General features: G+C 37.9%; 1 protein-coding gene across 2 annotated transcripts in view; it reads left to right on the top strand.

Moving 5' to 3' along the window:
• Positions 1-4,201: 4,201 nt before the first annotated feature.
• Positions 4,202-25,262, top strand: part of CBLB (Cbl proto-oncogene B) — a 215,070-nt gene continuing 194,009 nt past the window's right edge. For both annotated transcript variants that reach the window (XR_003432332.1, XM_027104030.1), the window contains exons 1-3: positions 4,202-4,314; positions 5,643-5,826; positions 18,396-18,646. Coding sequence is in view for 1 of the 2 variants with exons in the window: in XM_027104030.1 (XP_026959831.1) it covers positions 5,659-5,826; positions 18,396-18,646 (419 nt within the window). In the remaining variant the exon portion in view is untranslated. The remainder of the gene's footprint in view (positions 4,315-5,642; positions 5,827-18,395; positions 18,647-25,262) is intronic.

Raw genomic sequence — 25,262 nt, 5'->3', positions numbered from 1 at the left:
ATATATATATATATATACACACACACACATACATATATGTAACTCATATATATAAATATCTCATATATAAATAAATAAATTAAAACATATATATATTATCTGGTATCTGGTATTTCAAATTTTTGTTATCTCATACCACCTGCAATCTCTAGTTTTTGTTTCAAGGACTGATTTATTTTTTTTTATTTATTTTTTTTTCAAGAACTGATTTATTAATCATAAGTTTAATTCTTGAACAAGACCTTTGTGATAGTATTGGCTGGTTTCTTGCCAAAGATCTATTCACCTCTTTCTCTTTAGAAACAAAACTCAAATTTTTAGCTGGTTATATTGCTTCCTATAATAAAAAGCACATTGCTTTCCAGATATTTTAGCAACTAAGTTTGACCATGAGACTGAGTCCTGGCCTTGAGCTATTAAGAGAAATATTTGTGGGAGTTCTTTGAAAATTACTTAAAGGAAATTGATTCAGGGAGAAGTTTGTAATACCTTTCTACCTTTCCTCTTAGCTTTTAACCTGAAAATAAGTGATGATAGCTGCAGCACCAATAGCTGTCTTGGAACATAAGGTGATCTGAGGGTGAGAAAAAAGGAGCTGGGATGATACAGAGGAAAGATAGGAACTCTTTGAAAAAAGTTTTTGAAAAAGGACTTAAAAAATTGTGGAGCCACCATTCTTACCTGTAATTTCTACTTTCAGACTTTTTCTACGTGTAAGAGAAATAAGATTCTATCTTGTTTAAGGCATTGTTATTTATTGTTGCTTTTGTTGTTAAGCAAGAATTCCAGTTGATCCCAAACTAGTACTTAGATTCTGGTTCTATCTGGTGAATCCACAGATCAGCATACCTCACTGCTAGCTATTGGTATGTGTTGTTAAGGAAAGATGGAAATCTATTACCCTTAATAAGGGATGACTTGCTATATCCCAATATGACTAGGTAATAACCCACTTATTTATCTCTAACCTGTGAATTTGTGTCCACAGTCTCCCTGGGAGATTAGTGTTTTGCGTTGTGTCATTCTGATTTTGAGTTAGAGGGGCATTGTAAATCTACCTGGTGGGAAAAGTAACATCTTGCTTGAAATTGTGAATAAAGTGGACACTCCATTGCACAGAAACAGGGACAACCTTATACTTCCTATACAATATCCTCAAACAGTCAATTCATTCATTCAACAAATATTTTTTGAGTGGCTATTTATAGATCAAATAAGTTACAGGAAGGTTTTGTTATTTAGTCAACTAGTCTAATATCACATGGGTCACCTGTGAATTTGGAGAAAGTAGAAAAAAGAAAAGAAGAAAAATTGAACTGAATGAAAAAATTATAAATATTTGCCCAAATAGGTGTCTTCTTTTCAAAAAAATTTTCCTGTGTTTAAAGACAGGACTCTAATCTGCATTTTCTCAAATGGCACCAGCCTGTGACTACATATATTAAGGTCTAATATTAATGCTCAGATGACAAGCGTTCATATCTGCCATTACAGAATTTCTCAGTACCCCTGCCACAATGTCTCCCAGTTTTTTCTGGGAGTCCTAAGGGAGGGGTCTCACATAAACTTATAATCAGTTTGTTTATATTATTCACTTACTGGCTGTTATGGTGGTTGGAAAGCTCTTTGTTAGGAATCTCACCATTCTCCCTCATGCCAGGATCTTCCAGAACACTCCTCTCCTATAAAAGTGTCGTACCCAAGTTCCCTCTAGGTTACAAATCACCATGCTGCTGATCACCTTAAACTGCACCATGTTGGAGATTGACTTGTTCTATGCAGAAATGAGGAGAGTATTTCTCTAGCCAACTCTGTCACCTTGAAGTACTACTACTTATGCTCTGAGTATCACAAAGTCTCCTATGAAAACACTTCTTTGTGCTTTTATTTATAGCCCTCAGCATGCAGTCCTTTATTATGTTTTATATCTTGTGTCTTCATTGGAAGCATCTGGGATATGAAGGTTCATCCCAACAGGTATTTATTCTCCCACACACATCAACTCATGCTAATAGTTTGCAGGGAGGGCTACTACTCCCTCAGTTCATCAGACATAAGCAAATCCTGAATCCTAGTAGGGTTCAAATGGGAACTCTACTACACCAGAACTTGACTTGGATTCAAGATGGCTTTGATAAAATAGCTACTGGAGAATGAAGCTGTAAATTCTTGGTATTATATATATACACATATGTGTGTTGTGTGTGTATGTGTTTAATATATATATGTATATATATATACACACACATATATATAAAACTATATCCCACAAAACTTGTAATTTGTTTCAATATGATATGCTTGATACCATAGGCAGTGCTATTTTTTCATTAAGTCATCTCTTGTGGCATGGCATGTGGAATGCCACATGCTATAACATGTATTTTACTTATTCTGCATTTATTATTCTGCATAATATTTTACTTATTCTGCATTTATCTAGATATGAATATGAGTAATGTACTTAGTTGTAATGTTTCCTTAAGCTACTCTTTTCCTACATGCTGAAAAACCTTCTATACATATATTCTTTTTGGATTTATTTAAAAGGTGAACCAATAAGTTTTTTCCTTTTGCAGTCTTCCTTTAGTAAATTTAGCTACTGTTACTATGAGTAAAAGAGATAGGCATGGGTGGAGGAGATATGGAGAGGCCAGTACTTATGTAGATAAATGCAATGTGAAAACAAGGACCTACTCTTTAATTATTGGCATAGAAAAAATGGCAAAGAAACAAAATTACTTCCTGAACCACATTTTATCACCTGACTAGTTGCAAAGAGCACGTTTTGCCTGTTTTAATCAAATGAAAATCTTAACCACCTGAATTTAGGGCTGTAAAGAATGTTTATAACAGCTCATGATCCTTGACAGTAATTACCACAGTACTAAAATGGTTATTTAGGTAGAAAGTGGTTAGAATCATTAAGAAACATTTTATCGGGTTAACTGGTTAGAGAAAGAATTAAAAAAAATATTTTTTGAATACAAACTATTACAACACCTGAGAAGCCCAAGGTGTAAAGTGTATTCAACACTACCAACTGAGGTGGAAAGAAAATTCCAAAGCATGACAATCTAGAGCAATTGTTAGTAGCACCTGTGGTGGGGCTGAAGTTAAATAGAAAGAAATAGAAGGCATTTGTTTAATATATGATCTTGCTGAAAGAAGGATCCCAGCACAGTAGCTTTTTCCTTTTAAGATTAGCCAGATGTGGACGTTTCTAAAGACATAAGGATGGAGCCACAGAGAGATTACAAATGCTGGGAGAGAATGGCAGACACAAGAGTAAAGGTGACTGACAAAATACAAAAGCTGTTTCCTTTTCAGTCATTTATACACAACTTGCACTAAATAAAAAGGTACATTGTATACATTAGCAACCCACATAGTCTGGTTCTTTCACTGCCCCGGCACGATTAGTAGAGACAATTTGGCCAGCGGTGTCAACTATTTACTTTTTCATCAACCTGCTGTTTGATCAGCAATTCTTTAAAACTAACAGTAAAAGGGAAACACACTCAGAAATTTAGGAAGTTTTGATTGGCAATCAGGTGTCAACCCTAGTCTAGTCTATTCTATGAAAGGCTTATACTTCATCTTAGAAGCTGAGTGACTGCTCTGTTTTCGACAGTCAACAAGAAGCCATGCCTTAGACCTGTTTGGCTGCTGTCCTGGGTAGAAGAGTTTGGCACCCCTAGGGAGATGAATTCTTCAGCCTCGGATCCGCCCAGAGTAAAGAAGCAACACCCTCTCAACCACTACTCTGTTGCTATGAAACAAAAGACTAGGAAAGTGAGCGAAGCAGGAAGTCCCGCCTTTTAGCCGGAGTCCGCTTTGGCTCCGGTTCCCAACGCTCACGCCCACCCGCCCACTCCTTATTGGTCAATTCCCTAGTGCCTTGCATCCTTTCTTTCATTTCCTTTCCCTTTTCCACTTTCGTTCTCGGGTGAGTCCAGTCCCGCCATTTCCCTCCGAATCCCTTTCCATTTGGGACGTGCGGCGAACCGGCCTTCCTCTGGGGCCATTGTGTACTGTGGGAGACGTGGACCGGGTGGTAGTGCGAGGAGGACGGGCGCCTCTCGCCCATTGGCACCGCCCGCTGTCGGGCAGGGCACGGGTGCTCGGGATTGGTCCCGTCGCGCGCGGCCCCGCCCCCGGCCCCGCCCCGCCCCTGGCTCTCTGTGTGTGTATCCTACAGGGGTGGGGTGGCCAGCGAGTGGTCTCTTCCCTCCGGCTAGTGCTGCTGCAGCGTCCCGCGGTCTCCCCGAGAGTCGGGCGGGAGGGGAAAGCGGGCGTGGACTGGTCTTGACGGTAATTGTTGCTTTTCTCTGTCTCGATGGCCGGTGCTCTGGGTCACTCCTTCCTCTGGAGCGGGGTTTTCACGGCAATTACACACTCCCTGCCCGGGCTGCCCACGCACCCTGGGCTCGTGCGCGTAGAGTCAGACCCGCGCACACGCGTGTCTCTGGGCAGCTATTGCGCCGAGAGGCCTGGAGGGAAGGGGGCGCGGGGGAGGCTCGACGCTGCTTTCCGCCTTGGGGGCCCAGGGGCAGCCAGGCGCGGGCCACAGAGGAAGAGGGGACAGCCCCGGCTTCCAGCTGCTGTCGCCGCCGCCGTCACAGTTTGAAGAGGGGTATTTAAAGCCCGGACCTGGGCAGGGCCAGGGAGGGAGGAAGAGGGAGTAAAGGGAGACGGGCGGCTGGGATTGCAGGCAACCCGGGGAGCCGAGCGCAGAGCGCCCGAGACGGACCGGGCTGTGGGCGCTGTAGGCACGAGGCGATACTTTGTCCTTTCTCTGTCCACCTTCCTCCCCCAGCTGTGATCCGAGAGTGGCAGGGGAGGGGCCTGAGCCGGGAGGAGGCACAGATGTCCCGAAACAAAGCTTTGGACCCCTTACCCCCACCCCACTTGGATGAGACCAGAGGCGAGGAGCGAAAGAAGTGAACTCTCTCCTTCCTTCTGTGCCCGCTCTTGTCAGTTTCTCACTCTCTTTTAAAATGGGTTATTTGTGTGTTGGTTTATATGGCTCTTAACTTGGGCGCAACTCCTCAACCGCGTTGGCTGAAGAACTGTGTGTTCGTGTGTCCATGTTCATGAGTCCGTAGTTGGTGGTTTTAGCGGGTAAAATCCAAGTCCTAAGCCTTTGTTGACAGCAGACGTGCCCCTTAAGCTCCTGTAGAAGTATCTTTACGTTTATATAACTTGACGAATTCTAACAGAGTGAAAGTGCGGTTTTTGAGGGAGGCTCCCAAAATATTTTCTGGGGGCTTCAGTTCTAGTCTTTTGAATTGGGATTAAGGCAGGGAGGGGAAAAACAGAACAGTGTGTTCTTATCTAATTGGAGGAAATCTATATAAGTTTTTATTGTTATGAGTTTGGTATTAATCAAGCCTTCATTACTTGCATCTTTAACTCTTAGTGTTCCAAAAACAAATCTAAGGTCATTGCTACTAAACCTGTTTGTTGTGTGTAAAGATTGAGAGTGTAAATTCACACGCTATTGAAAAGTTGAATCTGGGGCCCTGGATTTTGTTCTCACTGATGGAGGAGTATGTAGTGTGTACAAGTTAACCTGTTTTCTGTTGGGTAAATATTTTCATGACCAACTAACTTTTTTTTTTTTTTAATTTCCCTTTCAGAGAACTAAGATTCCAGATGGCAAATTCTATGAATGGCAGAAACCCTGGTGGTCGAGGAGGAAACCCCCGAAAAGGACGAATTTTGGGTATTATTGATGCTATTCAAGATGCAGTTGGACCCCCTAAGCAAGCAGCAGCAGATCGCAGGACTGTGGAGAAAACTTGGAAACTCATGGACAAAGTGGTAAGTTTTGTCTGACCGTGTCTGTACACAGCAGGGTTGACCCTGGATGTGGCTGGTTTCTCCAGTTTTATTTGTACTGTTACTTAATAATAATTATTGTTGTAGCAACAATCTTTTGCTTTGGATTGACCATCTTTCTTATATCTGCTCTGGGTGTTTAGAAAAGTTGGGTTCAGAGCTAAGATTTGTTTTTTTACCTTTTGTCCTGCTCTTCAAGGTTCAAAGTTTCTCTACATGACTCAGACATGCAAAGTTTTTACTGTTGGCTGCTCTTTGTTGGTGCATGGCATAGAATAGTTTGGATGTGTTTGTTACATTTTATGTAAGGTTGTCTTGCTGTTAGATAACAAAAGAGTGTATACACTCCGCTGAGAATGATAACTGGGGAAAGAACCAGATTAGTCCTTAAGTGAGGAAGCAGTGTTTGAGAGTTTCCATTTTCATCTTTGAGAATTCATCTTCATTGAGGAACTTTTTTGCTGTTGTTAATGATAGAGTTACAGTTTCTTTCATCTATTCCATTTTGAAACAGGAAACCTTTTTGATTGCACATTGTTTATTGTGAAAGGAAAATTTATGATGGAGGTGGTGGGACTGAGAGTATCAGAAACTTCTGTGGTTTCTGCATGTTGCTTTCAGATGAACTACAATGTTACAAGAAGAAATAATGCTGGCTGTCAGTGCCCAGAGAAGTCTAGGCAACCTGAATACTTCACAAGGGTCTATGGAGAAAACTGTAGGTGTGTCCTATTTTACCAAGTAGGATTATGAAATAAATATAATTAAGATGTAGCTTGCTGCTGTGCAAAATTAATAGTTTTGCTCTTGAAGCAGTAGTACTGTACCCTATATATTGGTAAATGTTTGTAGCGCCTTATGGTTTTATTTCATACATATTTGGGGATAATTATAAAGTTAGTTGATGCAGGGCTCTTGATGTCTTTATAACTGCAGAAATGGAGGTTTAAAAAAAATATTTCTTTGTAGGTGTGTGCTAAAGCCTTCACAAAGTCATATGGTAGCAGTCAACTTTACTTTGGTTCGTAACAGTGTTCAAATATTTGCCGCAAAAAGCCACTGTCAGTGGTATTAGCAATACAGGAAGGGGATAAGATTTACTTTATTTTCATTTCTCCTTATGAGAAGCACAGATGGGTAGATGAACAATAGACCTGGCATTATATGGCTGGTGATGCTAAAGGCAGAGCCAGAATATTTTTGTTAGATAAATATCCTTAGTTTTAGGATTCAGTGTGACCTATTTAAGCTTCTGCCAGTTTATTCAAATTGTGATATTAAAGTGCTCCAGACAGAATGATGTCATAGTGTCAGAACATTGCAACTTGCTGCTTGAGGTCAGGTTTTGATTTTAACATTAGATACTTAAGAATGAGGGGCATGCAGTTGGAAAAATTGTATATATTTCACAGGCACAATACTAGCTGTCTTTGCTTTTCTAAGGAGTAAGCAATTTAAGGTCACTCTCATGCCTGAACCATTAGTTGGGCATAAGAGAAGGAGATTCAAGGTTTTTCTTTAACTTATCTGTTATACGAGTGGGCAAAAATGGGTCAGATTCTACCAGGGAGCTGCTCCTCTCTCCCCACCCCTTTGAGTTGTCAGAATTTGTACAATTGTGAGTAAATGTTAGAACATCAAATGAAAAAGATTTATATAAGAAGTGGTAAACTGTAGGTAATATAGAGTCATTATTTTTGAAACATTAAAAAATGTGTGTGTAATTTTGGTCTGTAACCGATTGTTAACCTAAGTTTTCTCCTCTTTTAATTATTTCACCATGGGTTATGGTAAAAAAGATGGTTGTTTGATAGTTAAGCTTCTGCCATTGTTTGTTTTGTTAACCCTTTTGTGGGTTTGTGTTTAGCCTCTCCAACTGAGAAACTTGACTCACGAGGAAATCTACCACCTAAAGTCTCTACTTAGTGGAATGCGGGTATCGGTGTTGGCCAGAGGTGCATTGTGTGGCTTTCCCTATTTGTCTTCATTATTTGTCAAGGCTGAAAATTGTTGTGTTCATTTATGAATGCATTCATGGGCTTTGTGGAGGGAAACCATATAAATCATTTTAAAAGAGTTCAGTATGTTTATCGCTACTCTATCTCACAGTAATAAAAAAGCATTGATAATTACTATTTGGAAAGTCTATTTTATTTAATTGTGTAATGCAGAAGGATCACCCACATGTGTTTGTCTTTCCTTCCTTGTCAGTGGTGAAGGAAGTGGTTCATGATATCAACACTGTCCTGGTGATTACATCAGGAACTTTATTATTAGTCGAAAAGTGAATCCCTTGACACATTACCTGTTTTGTAAAATAACTGCAATAGTGGGAGTTTAGCTTCTGAATAACGGAAAATAGTGACTTTCAGATCTAACTGGTAGTTATGTAAAAGGCAAGGTTAAGCATTTGGCATTTTTTCTTTATGAAGCCTCTGCAACAAGGTCAAATCTTAGAAGTGTAGAATTGTAAACAAACTCCAAGTACAGTATGTCGTCTCAGCCACTTATAAAGCAAAATAACATCTCACAGGGCAGTGAAACAGTCTTAGACTGTAGGGGAAATGTGTAGTTACACCATTCCCTGGCCTCTAGAATTTAAAACAGTCAACTGAAATTCCAGTTCCAACTAATTGTTATGTTTTCAGAGGGCAGGCTTTCTATACAAGGTCACTGAAAGTGGGAGGGAGTAATTGCTCAGCTGTGTTCCTTGTAAGATGTAAAGTGTTTTGTAAGAAAACATCAGTGGCACAGACTTAGCAGAGTGCATTTATTGAGAAAAAGAATAGTAGCATATCCCAAAGCATCTCATTTAGACATATTTTCTGGTTTTAGTTCTACATGTCAGTGTAAGTCAATAGCTGACCCCAACTCTTCGGGTCAGTAGATGCCTGTTTGATATAGTGACAGAACTATTGCTCATGAATACACAGCAAGGTTCAAATACACCTGAAATGTGGAGTCTGTTCCAAAGCTCTTACAGAGATGGAGGTTCTTAAACACTTAAACATTTCTTGAGGACCTACTGTGTTTCTATGAAGTGCTTATTACCTGGGGATGCAAAGCTATACAAGATATAACTCTGCCCTTGACCTGTCATGGAGCTCAGAGACCAGCATCAGAGCCAGGCATGTAAGTGGATAATTGCCATGTAGTATGGAAGGGGCTGTAATACAGACCTATACAAAGTACAGTGGGAGCAGTCGAGAACATCTGTCTTGTTTTTCTGGCCACTGCTTAGACTGTTGTCTGTCTGGATTCTGCTGGCCACTGCCTTTAGGAATAGCATTATTGTACTCTTGTTGGAAATGCTGTGGTGAGGGTAAGGAAATGATTGCTAATCAGTATGGTAGGAATGATGATTTATTAATGTGAGGTTCCTGCGCATGGTTTTCACAAGCATCTTAGCCAGGTGATGGAAAGTGGAAGAAACAGTTTTCCATCTAATAGATAGTAAATGTACTGAGCGTACATGGATGTTCAGGAAACTAAAGAGTAATTAATTGATGCTAAAGAGCAAAGCAAGTTGAGTACCTGCCTACGTTTTTGTCTTGCTGTCCTTGTCATTCATTTGAAATTACATTACCGAAAGAGTTTTAAAAGCATTTAAAAAGTGATGATACCAAACAGCCTTTTCCTGCTTTTAACCCTCAGTACATTTAGTACCCTTGCCAAGCTTGGAATATAATTTATTCTCTATCTTTATAATTTCGCTTCAACCATAATATATTTTAAAGTTTGTCAATCAAAACTGCTTAAATTATATGCAGCTATTAAAAAATAAGAGTAAGTATTCTCTTCTGAGTTGAATTACACCTCTGAAAAATATTGCATGTGGAATAAGATTTAGGTTTAGGATGCCTATTGTTTATGTTTGTTCGGTTTGAGAATATCACTGTCCTTGGGCCCTTGGAACAGGGAATATCATTTATTTGAATTATTCTTCACGTATTTCTTTTTCCTTAGTTAGGTTGTTCTATATTAGCAGAATCATGGGCCCTAGTAGACTTTGATATGGTAACACATTACGTGTCTGGCTTATTTCGTTTACTACTGAGTTAGATTCTGATTTGTGCTTAGATAAATGGAGTGATCCCAAAGTTTGCCTCTTATCACTTCTAGGTAAAGCTTTTGGATAAAGTAAAAGAGTTAAAGGAATCCTCCTAAGAGTTCCCTGGCTTTTTATCTGTGTGATATGGAGCACACATTTAGCAGAAGCCTTAATCAGTTATTATCTTTTAAATCCTATAGAATTTTAACCATTCAGATTTTGAATCAACTTCTTACTTTCTTTGCTTTCTATGCTGTCTATTTATTTCATCATTCATTTATCATGTCCTAAGTATGGAAAGACAGAGAATCATAGATAACCACGTTATCCTGTAGGGTGTAGTTAAGTGCTGTAATACGGTGTAAATAAAGTGCTGTAACACAGCGTCTGGTAGATGTGAGTGTTGCTTGCTGGGGTGAAAAGTTGGTGTAGAATGCAGCATAGTGGAGGTATTATCCAGCTATTTTTTAGAGGATGCTTTGGATTCCAGTGAAGTGAGGACACATCAGACAGAAGGAATGATGAGTAAAGGGAGATTGCTGAGTGAAAGAAGGTTGGAGAAAGATGAAGAGGCTTTGACTGTTTTTTCAAGGAATTTGGACTTTATTTGGTAGGCCGAGAAACACTGAGATGTTTGAGCAGAGTGAGAGAAAGTCCAGGCTATGCTGTGATAAATTACTGTCTTGACTCTAGAAAGGATGAATTAAGAGACAAAAAGAAACCCTTAAAAGTAGGAATAATGATCAAGAGGAATTAAAACAGACTGGGCAAGAAATAATGAAGGGCTGAGCTAGAGAATTGACAGTAGATTAAGCAAGTGTTGGTTCAAACGTGGGAGGCATTTTGGAGTAAAATCTAAGGTCCTGGTGACCCTTCAGAGATAGAGGATGAACAAGAAGTTGAAGTGAAAGTGATTCTTGAGGTTTTCAGCTTAGTTGACTATAAAGGCAGTGATGCCCTTAATGAGATAAGGTACATTGGAAGAAAAAGAGGAAGCTTGGGGGCTGGTGCATGATAAGTTTGTTTTTTGGCCATGTCGAGTTTGACTGGCCAGAGTGAAATCCATTTTGAAGTCAGAAAATTGAATGTACAGTTAAAGAGAGAAGTTGAAACTAGAGACATATGTTTAGTAGATATGCCATAGAAGCAGCATTTCAAGCTATAGAACAACAAGAGAGTTGGAGGGCAGAATAGAAGGTGAGAGGTGGAGAAAAAGTTAGAGATTGGAATTCTCGGCTGTATCGGGTGTGTATCTATAATTAGATGGCAGTGAAGGAAAGGGAATCCTGCAAAGAACAGTGATGAGACAGATAGGAAAAGAATGAGAGCATACTGATTTCCTGAGTAGAGATAGCTTTAATGAGGATCTAGTTTCAAAGTCTGAGAAAACCAAGTTCAAATGGAGAAAACCAAGCCGAATGAAAGTTCAAGAAGTCATTGAATGTCCTGAGTCGAGTCCATTGTTGATCTTTCAGTGTAGTTTTGCTTATGTGACAGCTAGATGAAGACGAGTATGTGGATTATTTAAAAATTGTTCTAGAACTGGGACAACTAGTGTAAAGAAAGAAAGTTCTGATAGATAGCTTGAGGGTTTGAGCAGAGCATAACTTTGTAGGTGCTATTGGAGAAGTTCACGGATTTAGGGGAAGGAATGTAGGTAGGGAGTGATTTAAGATGTAAGGGAAGAAGAAATAATTGATGAAGTGGCATCCTGGATTACAATGTGAGAAGGAGAGGCTAAGAACAAGTAGAAGGGTAATCCTTGGTAGATAACTGAAACTTCCACTTAGATAAGAGGGAAGTAAGGAAATATACAGAGAAGTTTTGGGGAATTTTTAAATTTTATGTTGGGTTGTCAAGAAGTGATTTAACTTGTAACATTTGTAATGTCTAAATCATGTTTTAAAATTGTATATTATAGAATAAACAATATATATTTAAACTAGTTTTATAGCAGTTAAGTGCATAAATAAGTAAAAAATTGAAATCAGTCCTGAGCCTTTATATTAAGATCACCTTAAAAACATGCTGTGACTTAGATGATGCCACAATGCTGTTTTTATCTACTCTGCTTGGGCATATATTTAAGATATTTTTAAATGTATTTGTAAGTGCTGATTTTCTCCTAGTAATTAAAGAAGCATTTTGAAAATATCCGACTAAATCTTTAGCTTTTTAACATATTAACATTTAAATAATTGTTAAGCTCACACTGTTTTCTAATAGGAATTACAAAAAATAGTTCTTAAGTATTCTACCTTTCAAATGATTCCAGATCAGCTGAGTACCTATGTACTGATTCCAAATCAGTAGAGACCTGGGCTTATTAGCCTTATCTGCTCCTATTCTGTACAAAACAGGAGACTTTTTAAGGATTTCAGGTAGTATAACAAACTTTAGGAACTAAATAAAAGAGCTCTTAATGATCTCCAACAAGGCGGCCAGTGCCCTTGGTCTAATTCTCACATCTTTGCAAAACCTGCAGGGATTTTGCCATGTTGTGGTATAATATGGAAGGCGAAGAAATCCTAAAAAGTTGCCAGTGCCCAGTATGTGTCAGGTATTGTGCAGAGCACTTTACATTTCCTCTTCTGAGAATTTGTAACATCTTTAGAAGTTTTCATGGTTTCCAGAAGAAGAAACTGGCCCACGGTTGTAAAGCTAGTAACTGGCAGGGCTAGATCCCAGGTTTGTTTGGTTCTGATGCCTATGTTTATAGTATGAAGATTCAAGCACACTGCTTGAATCTTCCTCTTTCCAAGAGAAGTAAATCAAAAGGATCTTTACCCCCTATATTTGAAATGATCAAGTTCTTTCCCAAGCTTTGTACTCATTTGTAGACAGGTTTATTCAATATAGGTATGGACATCCTGTTTGTAATATTACTTTACTTCTGAGAGGTTCCTCCTTAACTTGTGTCTTTCCTCCTTTCCTCCATCAAATATTTATTGCTCATCTACTATATGCAAGATCCTACATTAGGTGATGGAGATAGACCAGTAAGATAGATATGTGAACAAATGAATACACAATTGACGTGTTAATTACAACTAGTCAGTTATTTAATGGTGCTTCTTATAACAATAAAAAGGTTATAAAGAGGTTATAAAGGTTATAAAAGGTTATAAAGGTTAAAGGTGTCTTTCTAAAGAAACCTTCTTTGAAAACCATAAAAGAATTGGTAGTTTCCCCCAAATCCTGCTATGATTAATTTCTAGACTCATAACCAGTTATATGCTAAGCTTCTTGTTTTGCCCGATTAATATTCTATGTAGAAAGAGTTCTGTTTTATTTTTATATTTTTAAAATTTTATGCTGTATAAGTTTTTATGCTTTTATATACTTAGTGGTGTGATTTGCTGAACTAAACTGTAAAGAACCCAAAGAACTCACAGATCCTTTTTGTCATAATGACATATTTTTAAGTAACTGCAATAAGGAATCTCTTACAGCAGTTACCTGAGGAGCACAAACAAGGGATTCTTTCAGGCTTCCCATACTATCTTTAAAAAATGGGATATTTCATTTTGCAGGTACAATACATGATTTAATATAACTGAATGCTCCATGAGGTGAGGTGTGTTTTATAATGAAAGTCTTCTATGGTATGCGCACAATTCCTTACTGTTGAAGTTTCCATTTGCTTCAGTAGAATTTCTTTCATAGGTTTCAGGGCCTGGTTTGAACCTTGTATGCAGAAAATATGTTAGCTGACCTAATACTTCTTTGTTACCTTTTGGCTGGAAATTTTAATTAAAGCACAGTCAGGAAACTGTTTAAATGCAAGAGTGTTCCAGAATAATTAATGGCTTTGAAGATTCTTGTAGCCCTAGTAAATCCTGTGTTTATATTTGTGCCTTTGCTTTGATATGGTTGAATATATATTTTATGTATGTGAATACATATTCATGTATTTACTGAAATACACATGTAGTGCCATATTAAATATAAAATATATTTTTTTTATGTATGTGAGACGATGCATATATAGACATATACAGAGAGGTCTACTTAAAAATCTTTTTTTTTTTTTTTTTTTTGCGGTACGCGGGCCTCCCACCGTTGTGGCCTCTCCCATTGCGGAGCATAGGCTCCGGACTCGCAGGCTCAGCGGCCATGGCTCACGGGCCCAGCCGCTCCGCGGCATGTGGGATCCTCCCAGACCGGGGCATGAACCCGCGTCCCCTGCATCGGCAGGTGGACTCCCAACCACTGCGCCACCAGGGAAGCCCTAAAAATCTTTAAATACATTTTCAAGAAATACATCAGGCAGTTGTCTACTGTTATGGAGAGAGTGCCTGACTTGTTAAGTCCAGACAGCAGGGTTCTGAGCAGTAAACTTAACTAGGTTCCATTTCTGTGTTTAAGTATTGTTGTGTAACAAGTAAGGAGTTGGTCTTGGTGACCTCCAAGGTCCTCTTTAACTCTAAAATCCTTTGAGCCAATGACTATAATGGAATTTTTAGCCCTATTCCAATATTAAATGTTTTACATTTTAGTTCAAAAGCAAAGAGTAATGAACCAATCCTTTAATGTACCAGTTGGTGGCCTAAAAAGTCCATCAGTGTATAATGTGACTGTAGATGTGTTCTTTGTGAAAGCTCTCCTGTGTTGGGACCCGCTTTCATTCTAGGGAGTGACTTCGTTATTTCTAGAAGTCTGACTCATTCGAATCTGAACTTGAACCTTAAATGGTGAGCTTGATTTTTCTCCTTAAAATACTGGTTTTAGAAAAGCGATTTTTCTCACCCTGGTTTTGCAGTTCCTTGCACATAGCAGGCACTCAATAAATATTTATTGAATTGAATTGAATTAGACCTGCTAGGAAGTCATAGTCCTGGCATAGGGTTATTCATTTTCGGCAATTTTCGGCAAGAGTTGACATAAATCACAGTTTAATACTAATCCAACTGATGAACTGCACAGTCAGCGGCATGCAATAGTAGTTCAGCATTTTATGTTGCACTTGCCCAAGTGCAGATTTAGAAAACTGTGTGGCCTACAAAGGCCTTGATGCACTGACTCTAGCCTATTGAAGATCTCCTCATTCCACTCACCCAGGGGCTCCTATGCCCCCACCTTTTAGAATGACTGCACTGACTGCTCTTCACACACCCTACTCTCTGGGGCCTCTCAAGCCTCTGCACATCCCTGCCTGGAATATTCCTTTTGCAAATTTAGGTATGCCTTTCATGGCCCTGCCACGTAGATGCGTCTGCTTCATTCCTCCTCTAGCGCTTTGTAATCTCCTCCATTATAGCACTCTGATTCTCCTGTCATTCTTTTCTAAGCCACCAGTCTTTTTCACTAGAACACTCCTTGAGGACAGGTGTGTGATTTATTCATTGCTGTACTCCATAGGGCCCGAAACAATGCCTGACATAAACGTTTGTAGAATTAACAAATGGGTCCTCAAGTTCCTGTAAATTTGCAAATGGAGTAAAATAAAAATGTAAATGAGTTTAGCCAGGGATCATTAGTTATATGCCTAATTCTAATTAAATTGTGATATAGTTAGAAAGAAGATCAGGCTGAGATTCATAAGATGCAGACTCTTGTGTTGGATTAATGATTTTTCAATAGTCGCCTTAATCTTTGTAGTTCTTAGTTTCTTTATCTGAAAAATGAATGGATTGGACAGGATCTTCACTAAGATCCCTTAGAGCAAGAATTACATTGCTCCTAAGTTAATTATAGAGAACTAGGTCTCTTCTGCCAGAGTCCTTGAGGCATGAAGTATGCTCTAGTCATCTATTATTTCCTGGCACTAAGCTCAGTACCTGGTATATAGTAGTTATTCAAACAATTTTACTGAATAAATCAATACTCAGAATTATAATTTAAATAAAACAAATGAGAAAAAGGCCACATAGCAAATAGTAAATTAAAAATTTGTAACGTTTAAAAGAATCTATTAAGGAATGGTGATTTGGAATGTCTGAAATTTTTTTATTTATCAGTTAAAAAATTCACCAGTTGGAGGAAATGAATTTAAAGTTGCCTAGCCCCCCAACTACAAGTTAATAATTTATCAGTCTGTGACATGTTGTACCAAGTTTTATGTTGCTGAAATTAAACTGCCTGCTGTAGGATGTTGGTGGTGATATTTTTGAAATTTGTGTGTACTCGTGATATTATCTTTCAGTTTTAAGAACTGAAAAACCATCCTTTTTCAAGCAAGATTTGTTAAATCATTGATATATTTGGGACTTCATCTGTCTTTAGGGGAGAAAATACTATTATATAGTTCAATCATGAAAATAAGGAAGTAATATAATAACATCTGTGTGTAAAAATACATATAAAGAATTTCAGAATCAATCAACCAATCATCTATACATCCATTTATTAGTTCTGTACTGTATGCTAGACAGTTCTGCTTTAGGCACTGTGTACAAAGTGGAGGGAGATAGAACGCCCTTAGTTAATGTGAGAAATGGTTGTCTTAAATTAGGGGCTGATGCTTGATAGTTTGAGCCAGACTTTTTTCCCCCACAAAAGATATGGTCATTTCTCAAAGGAAGCAAGTGAGAAAGTAAGTTTAAGAGTACTTTTTCATTTGTCATTTCCTTGACTTACTGTGTTTGTGGTTCTTGAAATTATTAATGTTCAACTCTTTTTCATTTGGCCAGGGCACTTTTTTGAGTACCCAAAAGTGTATCCATGTTTTTGTGGAACCTGAAATTTAGAGTGGTCCTTTTAAAGAAAAAAGTACAAATACAAAATTGGGTATGAAAAGAAAGACCATTAAAAGAAATGGTTAAGTCCACAAACATCAGAGAAATAATCTAGACTCTGTACACTTACTATTTTTTAAAATTTATTTTATTTATTTATTTATTTTTGGCTTCATTGGGTCTTCGTTGCTGCGCGTGGGCTTTCTCTAGTTGCCGTGAGCGGGGGCTACTCTTTGTTGCGGAGCACGGGCTCTAGGCGCGCGGGCTTCAGTAGTTGTAGTTCTCGGGCTCTAGAGCGCAGGCTCAGTAGTTGTGACGCACGGGCTTAGTTGCTCCGCGGCATGTGGGATCTTCCTGCACCAGGGCTCGAAACTGTGTCCCCTGCATTGGCAGGCAGATTCTTAACCACTGCGCCACCAGGGAAGCCCTCTGTACACTTTATGCTTTGATTCTCTTCCATTGCCCACGTATGCCTCCAATTCTGGGTACCATTGGACACATTCAAATTACGAAATTTAAACGTGACCTTCCTGCTCCTGTGCTGGGCTGGTCAGCACCATGAACACTTGAAATATTCCCGAAGCCATTCTCGTATCACAGTTGCTGACAGTGATTTAACTAGTCCCAGAAGTGACTGCGTTCCTTACATGTACCTTCCACTAAAGCCAAACTAAGTGTATTGCAACTCAAATTCCCATTAGCCAGACTCCAGAAATGCCCCCAGCTCCTTCAGTGCCACCCAGCAGAAGGTTAAGTTTGACAGAAGGGATGTTGCACTGGGAAAAATACAGAAATCTTAACTAATTGTGTGTAAAATATCTTGCTCTTGAAAACTTTACAAAAAAAATGTATGACGAGACCTTTAGAAGAGGGCCAAGTGTCTGAGGGACCCTCAAGCTTCTGCTTCATGAGCTTCTCAGTAACTCTGCTTTGATGTGTACATTTTGCCTTTTGTAAGAGTGTGTGCCTTTACACTATGTACACACTTGTGCAATTCCCAATGAGTTTATTTAAACAGTCGTTTAATTGGATGGTTCTTTATGCTGTGATTGGAGGGGTAAGAATGAGAGATGGGTAAAATTACTTATGACTAAATCACATGAACGTGTAGAAAGAAGTGAATGTAGAAGTAGAATTACTACCTTTTCGTGCTAGCAGAAGGTATGGTTATGCAGGCGGCCCTGAACACCCCAGTCGTTGGGTGGCACCTGATGGAATGACTGAACCGTTATGTAACATGTGTTTCTAGGCCTGGGATGTAATGTGAAGAGGTGGAAAAGACTTGTTCTGACCTGACACCCATTTACTACTTAATAATTCAGTTATTAAAAGAGCACCTGTTTTTAGTACTTCTCAGGGTTCGGGAACAATACACCAAAACGTAAATTACAATCTATCAAAGAGCTTTAGCTGGGAAAATAATCTCTGAATGTGAGATGTTAAAATGGGCCAGCAGATGAGGCCCATTCCCTCATTTTTGTTTAAAAAAGATACTGTTAGTGATATATAATAATTAGCCCATAGGTGTTCTGTTAAGCCGTGAACAATGGGATGTTGAAGAGAGAATGAAAACTTTCCGGGTTGAAAGTTAAGGTCTGACATAGAAAAACTGAATGAGGAGAGAAGCGAATAGTATTTAATTGTATGAAAACAGATGGGAATGTAGATTCTTTGTAGATTGCTGATGATAATTTTAAAATCAAAATGTATATTATGCAAGGCAAAGAAATAGTACATAGTTTGATAATTTTCTCAGCTCTTCTGTGAAGGAAAGTGTTGCAGTTCATATGAAAGTGTTTTATTTCTGTCTTTGTTTCTTTTAGGTCAGACTGTGCCAAAATCCCAAACTTCAGCTGAAGAATAGCCCACCGTATATACTTGATATTTTACCTGACACATATCAGCATTTGAGACTTATATTGAGTAAATATGACGACAACCAGAAACTTGCCCAACTCAGTGAGAATGAATATTTTAAAATCTACATTGATAGTCTAATGAAAAAGTCAAAAAGAGCAATAAGACTCTTTAAAGAAGGCAAGGAGAGGATGTACGAAGAGCAGTCGCAGGACAGGTAAGAATATTTCAGATTTTATTTTTCTCAGGGTTAAGGTCATTTATGTTGCTTTTTGTTTCACAGTTAGGATGAATGTTACCATGTGTTTGTTTTGGGGGAAATATCATTGCATTTGTGTATTCGCTTTTCATATTATTTAAACCTTGTAGTTTTACACAAGATTAACACAGATTTCTCTGTGTCAATAGCTAGTTCATGAGACAGTGTTCTTATTTTGTTTTAATAGCTTTATTTTTTAGAGCAGTTTTAGGGTTGCAGAAAAATGACTCAGAAAGTAGAGCTCCCGTATACTCCCTCCCGCCATTTGCCGTTTCGTCGATTATTAAAAGCTTGCAAAAGGTGGTACTTTTGTTACAGTGATGAACCAGTATTGATACAGTTTTATTAACTAAAGTTCATAGTCTGTATTAGGGTTCACTCTTTGTATTACACGGTTCTCAGAGTTTCCACAAATGTATAATAATGTCATATATCTACCATTATGGTATCATGTAGAATAGTTTCACTGCACTAAAAATGCCCTGTGTCCCACCTATTCATTGCTTCCCTCCCCCACTGCCTCCACCATACACCTCTTGAAGCCCTGGCAACCACTCATCTTTTTAAAGTCTCTATAGTTTTTGCTTTCTTCAGAATGTCATATAGTTGAAATCATATAATATGTAACATTTTCAGACCGGCTTCTTTTACTTAACATTATGCCTTTAAAGTTATCCCATGTCTTTTCATAGCTTGATAGTTGATTTTTTTTTTTTATTACCGAATGATACTCCATTACATGGATGTAGCACAGTTTGTTTATCCACTCACCTATTGAAGGACATCTTGGTTGCTTCCAATTTTTGGCACTTATGTATAAAGCTGCTATAAATATTGGTGTGTAGGATTTTGTGTGGACATAAGATTTCAGCTCATTTGAGCAAATATTTAGGAGCATGATTTCTTGATATTATGATAAGCCTATGTTTGGTTTTGTAAGAAACTCCCAAACTGTTTTCCAAAGTGGCTGTACTGTTTGCATTCCCACCAGCAGTGAGAGTTCCTGTTGCTCCATTCCACCAGCATTTGGTGTTGGACAGTGTCTTCAGGACGTAGTCTTGATTGGAGGTGTAGGTGTGTAAGATGTGGGTGGAAGATGTAACTTCAGTTCCTATACTTTGACTATTAAGTGAGAAGCAGGGTCAGTGATGACTGAAGTGACATCAACTGAATCCTCATTTTATAGCCAGGATTTTTGACTTAGAGACTCTTCACTGAAGTTTGTTTTTTGGCTATTTCAACGTTACATTTCATGATCTATCTTAAACTAAATAGAGCAAATAATAGAGTTTTCCACTTCTGGGACATTTAAGTTCTATCTAGAATGTTCACCGATAGTGATAGTCTATTTAGATTTCCAGACTGGAAAATAAATATTAATTAAAATATACAATGTCTTAACGTAGTTGAGGTGAATTTTAGTTTAAGACTCTTAACATCTCTGGATTTTAGTTTTCTTAGATATAGGAAAGACCTCTAAGAAATCTCTAATGTTTCAGGTCAGAAACAGTAGTCTCATATAGTCTAATGAAACATAGGATTGTGTAACAGAAAGTTCAGTTATCTAGGTATATAGACTCTGAAGTTGTTTGTAAATAGCAGCCAAAGAAATACCCAGAGTGAGTAAAACCGTCAAATTCAAGCATAGTAAAACCCTCTGCCAAAGGTAAAATGGCATAAATGTTTACTTATTTATCATTTGCTCTCTGAATTAGTGATGAATCCTAACATAATCATAGGAGTCTAACCAATTATGTAACTATGGGCTCATCACTTAATATTCTTGGACCACAGTTTATACATCTTGAGGGTGGTGACCCTTCTAGTTAGCTGCCTTTTAGCTCCAAGCTCTAAGACCCTCTCCAGGACTGTTAATGGGCATTTTGAATTGCCACAAGGTTCCAGAAGTAAGGAATAGAAATATCATAGTGATTGCTTCTTCTTATAGACTTCCCAAGAATGGCCAAGGTTACGGGAAGCCAGATGTTCATGTTTAAAACTGTATTTTCGCCTTGTAGTTTTAACGTAGATCTAATAAAACTAACTTGTTTTAGAAACATCTTTACACTTCTTTCTCACATTTGGTAGCCCTGAGATTCTTCTTGATATAGCAATGTAATCCATGAAATTTTACTTTTTAGGTTATTAGATCAGTGAGAAGGTGTGTAACTTCTAGGACTAGGAATTTGAGTCGTGTGTTTCAATTGGATGTAGTAATATATGATGGGGTAAACTTGTATCTCACTTTTACATCTTTTTTAGACACTTGAAACATTTCTAACTCAGGAAATGTCTTATAACTACCATTTCATAAATAAATTCAGATTTTTTTGGCTTTTTATGTGGGAGCATATCATGGTGGAATCTTTATAAATTTTGGTTGTGTGTAGATTTCCATAGATGATGACAGACTGCATAATGCTAACTGATCACAATGAGGCAACTCTGTGTTTTAAGTGTCCAAGTAAATTTTGTCACTGTCCTAAATTCAATTCTAAAATAAAGTTTATTAGCTTCCGTGATGGTATAGCATATTTCTAATTGGATTTTTCTTTCATCCATGTTCAATTTTCTGATAATGTTCAGTGGCCACTGTGTTTATGCAAAACTTACATTCGATAAATGATCATAACTCATAATAATGTACTATTCTTGGTACACTGTAACAAGACATAAATTTTTGATTTATGTTTCTGACTTATGTTTCTTTTAGTAGGAATATATATATATATATTTTTTTCTTTTTTTTTTTTGCGGTACGCGGGCCTCTCACTGTTGTGGCCTCTCCCGTTGCGGAGCACAAGCTCCGGATGCGCAGGCTCAGCGGCCATGGCTCACGGGCCTAGCCGCTCCGCGGTATGTGGGATCTTCCCGGACCGGGGCACGAACCCGTGTCAGCATCAGCAGGCAGACTCTTAACCACTGCGCCACCAGGGAAGCCCTAGGAATATATTTTTAAACGTTCACTTCTGTGTTCCCTTAGATTTCCAAATGTAACTGAGGCTAAAACGTGTCACTGTACACGGAACTCTGGATGTTTTGCTGTATAGAATATAAAAGAAACTCCTTAGAATGTTCTCAGGGTTGGTAAGCAATTGAATATTCTTTTTAGTAGTATGACTCTTATCTAACATGTATTACACACTGCTAATTGGGAATATTATAAATTCTCTGAACAATCTTTTTTTTTTTATTCTGTAAATAATGTCACTAGGGACATTAGTATTTTTTGTTTGTTTTTTTGTGCGGTACGCGGGCCTCTCACTGTTGTGGCCTCTCCTGTTGCGGAGCACAGGCTCCGACGCGCAGGCTCAGCGGCCGTGGCTCACGGGCCCAGCCGCTCCACGGCATGTGGGATCCTCCCGGACTGGGACACGAACCCGTGTTCCCTGCATAGGCAGGCGGACTCTCAACCACTGCGCCACCAGGGAAGCCCGGGACATTAGTATTTTTAAGCTGAAAATGAAGGACAGTAATACTAGAAATAGTAATTTGGAGTTCATTGACTAAACCAGCATTTCCCTGATTCTGTACCTTATGAGTACATGAATCAAAATGTTTATTTTAATGTTCTTGTTGTATCAAAAATAAACTTCTTTGTTTTAAATGTAAGGGCAAGTGGGAAAAAAATCAGGCATCAGTTTTGAACTAGCTGTGCTTTGATTGATTGCTAAAATATGAGTAGCCCGAATTTTTAAGGCAATTTCACACAAATGTGATAAATATAATAAATAGAAAAATAAATAGATATAGCAAGTGGCATGCAGTGTATTCCCTGTGTAGCGGGTGAAAGGTAGAAATTATAGTTAGGTAAGTTTATTTGCTGTGGAAATAGATATTAAGAGTGCGTACTGCAAGCCTTTTGCTTTGAGAATGGGTGGAATAATGATTTCTGGTAGAGGCAGCCTGCATGCCTCGCTTGACGTTTATAGTAAACCTCTTCCTTCTCCAGTATCACTTTTTCCCCAGTTCCCCCTCCCCCCCAAACAGCTGAACCTCACACTGAGTTGGTGCTTCTCCAGCAGTGTCTAAACCATTCTGAGCTGGTATTTCTGGGAAGAGTAATTCAGTGATTTCTGGCACACATAACGTTTTCAAGTGAATGTGTGGAGTGGGCTTCAGGAATCATGTAGAGAAGGGACAATTTATAGTTTCAAGCACAGAGAAGAGGAGAAACTTTATAACATATTGCTTAAATTTTTAGTGGCAAAAGTCAAAGTGGGTGTGAAGGTAGTTACAGGTGACAAATATGAAATTGACAGGAGATGCCTTTCCTCAGTGATGTGGCTGGCAGTTTCGTCAGTTGACCATTTTAATAGAACAATATTTACTCTTTCATATAAAAAGTTATGTATTAATCTCCTGTTCTTCAAGCCCTGGTGTTGGACACTGTTTTTTTAGAGCACCCAGAGGTGATGGCATAACGATAATCAGATTTTCCATATTTTAGAACTGCTTCAGTGAACCAGAGTGCTACAACCCATTTTTCCCTCCCACACTCCGGTTTGCAATCACTGGAACAAAACCAGAAGTCAACTGAGGTGGAAAAATAGCTCTGAGTTTGATAACCTATCTGTGAAAAAAATAAAGGCTTTTAAAAAATTCATGCCAAAGAGTAATACACAGATGTTGTCTTATTATTAATATCATTTGAAAGCCCCTGGACCATTCTTTATGCACATGTGTTGTAGAAAACAAATCATAGTGTGCATAGCTTGTATAATAATACTCATTCTAAATGATATTATTTTAAAAAAAGTATTTTGACATTAAAAAATTAGTTCTAGAAGATGCTAGCCTTTATTTAAAATCCTTCAGGAGCATCAGGCAAAATCTTTATTGACTATTTTGGCTGAACAAAGATAAACGTATAGCCTGCTACATTAATGAAGTGCCTTTCCCTCTAAAGAACTACAGATCACTCTACTTGCTGTTTATGCCTGTGTTGTAATTCATGAGATAGTGTACCAAGAACATTTTGAAACTGATATACTAAAGAGAAATGGTTAAGTTAAAAGTTGAAACAAAACAACATCAGCTACAACAATAATAACAGTAAGGGCAACAATAAAACACAAAGCTGCAAACCAACCTGCTTGCGTTCCTCATACCACTGTATGACAACATTGCTTTGGCCAAAGAATAATGCATTAATTGAAATGTTTAAATTGGTATAAACATGAGTACTTGTTGATTACATGGTCATGGAAGCAGTTTTGAAATTCCTTGTGGGTTTTCAGTTTAACCATAGGAAGAGATTGACCTGTGTACACAGTTTGGGTTCTGTGGAATAGTTTTAATTATTATGGGATCTCACAGGTTAATGGCCTTGTTTATAATCCCACATCAAGTTCCACATTTTCTCCTGGGCAGCCCTGTACATTGTGAGAAGGACATGAAGAAAGAGTGCAGGAATCTGGTGGTGTGATGCCATTTCTCCTCCAAGGTTTCTTTGTAACCTTGGTTGTTTCCTGACTCCAGTAGTGTTTTTTCAGTCTTTAACTTATTTTCTGGATATTCACAATATTTGTTGGCTAAGACATTTCAGCATCAACAAATGAAGATGTTGTTTGTTTCAGACTAAATGTTACTGTTGCTCCATCAGTCTGTTAAATAGTTTTGCAAATCTAATAGTAGTTTCTAGTAAAAATACTTTTTTTTTTTTTTATTATTACAGTAACCATTTGCAGGAGAATTAATCTTAGGGAAGTTATGTTATCTATAAATAATTTGTACAGTATTGAATGCATTGCATTTATTCTATGAAGTATCTGTTGTTTAGTGATGCAAGAGAAGGAATGGTTTATACTCCTTTAAAAAACAATTTTATATTTTAAATATTAACCTAATCTTTCTATTTCTCTTTTTATTTACTAATGGTGAAAATTGCAGTTCTTTTGCATTTCATGAGGACAAGGGACAAGTTGCAAGTAGAAAAATATGATTTCTAAGTAAGTCAAAATAGGTTACTGATAGGTTTGAACACAACTATTTTAATATAAACATACTCAGTTGCTATTTAATTTTTTCTATATGTATCTGCATTCTAGGCATTTTTTTTTCTTTTCAGTGGAAGAACAGAGGAAGTGGAAGATTAATTTGTGACATTTTAAAATGATAATATATAATTTGGATTCAGAGGAAAATAGTAATCAATCCTTTTAAGTAGAAATATGTCTGCCAAGTAGGAAATGGAATTTTCTCTAGGAAAAGTGAATATCTTCCTGAGATTAATTTATCACGAATGAATAGAAAGTTTATTTAGTCTTGATAAGAATGCTTTCATTCATATTTAAAGCATCTGAGAGATGTGAATATACTTTTCTAAAGTTTGGAAATGAAGGGGCTTATTTCTTTAACACACTATGAGAGTAGAGGCCACAAGAAAGTTTTCTAGACAAATGTTTTCAAAGTTAAACAAAGGGAGTCTGTCAGAGTGGGCAGGTGAGAGCTTGCAGAATCTTTGACTCTTAAGGACTTTGGCCAACTACATCCATGCTGCTTTGCTAACTGGATACAAAGTAATTTATGGGTTGATTTTCATGTAAGTCAAAAGTGAAGGGTTTCTCTAGCA

This window comes from Aethalodelphis obliquidens, unplaced genomic scaffold (assembly GCF_003676395.1).
Source record: "Aethalodelphis obliquidens isolate GAN/ISIS:26980383/991018 unplaced genomic scaffold, ASM367639v1 scaffold1, whole genome shotgun sequence".
Taxonomy (NCBI): Eukaryota; Metazoa; Chordata; class Mammalia; order Artiodactyla; family Delphinidae; genus Aethalodelphis; species Aethalodelphis obliquidens.
The sequence above is the reverse complement of the archived record's forward strand: the minus strand, read 5'-3'. Positions and strand labels throughout refer to the sequence as shown.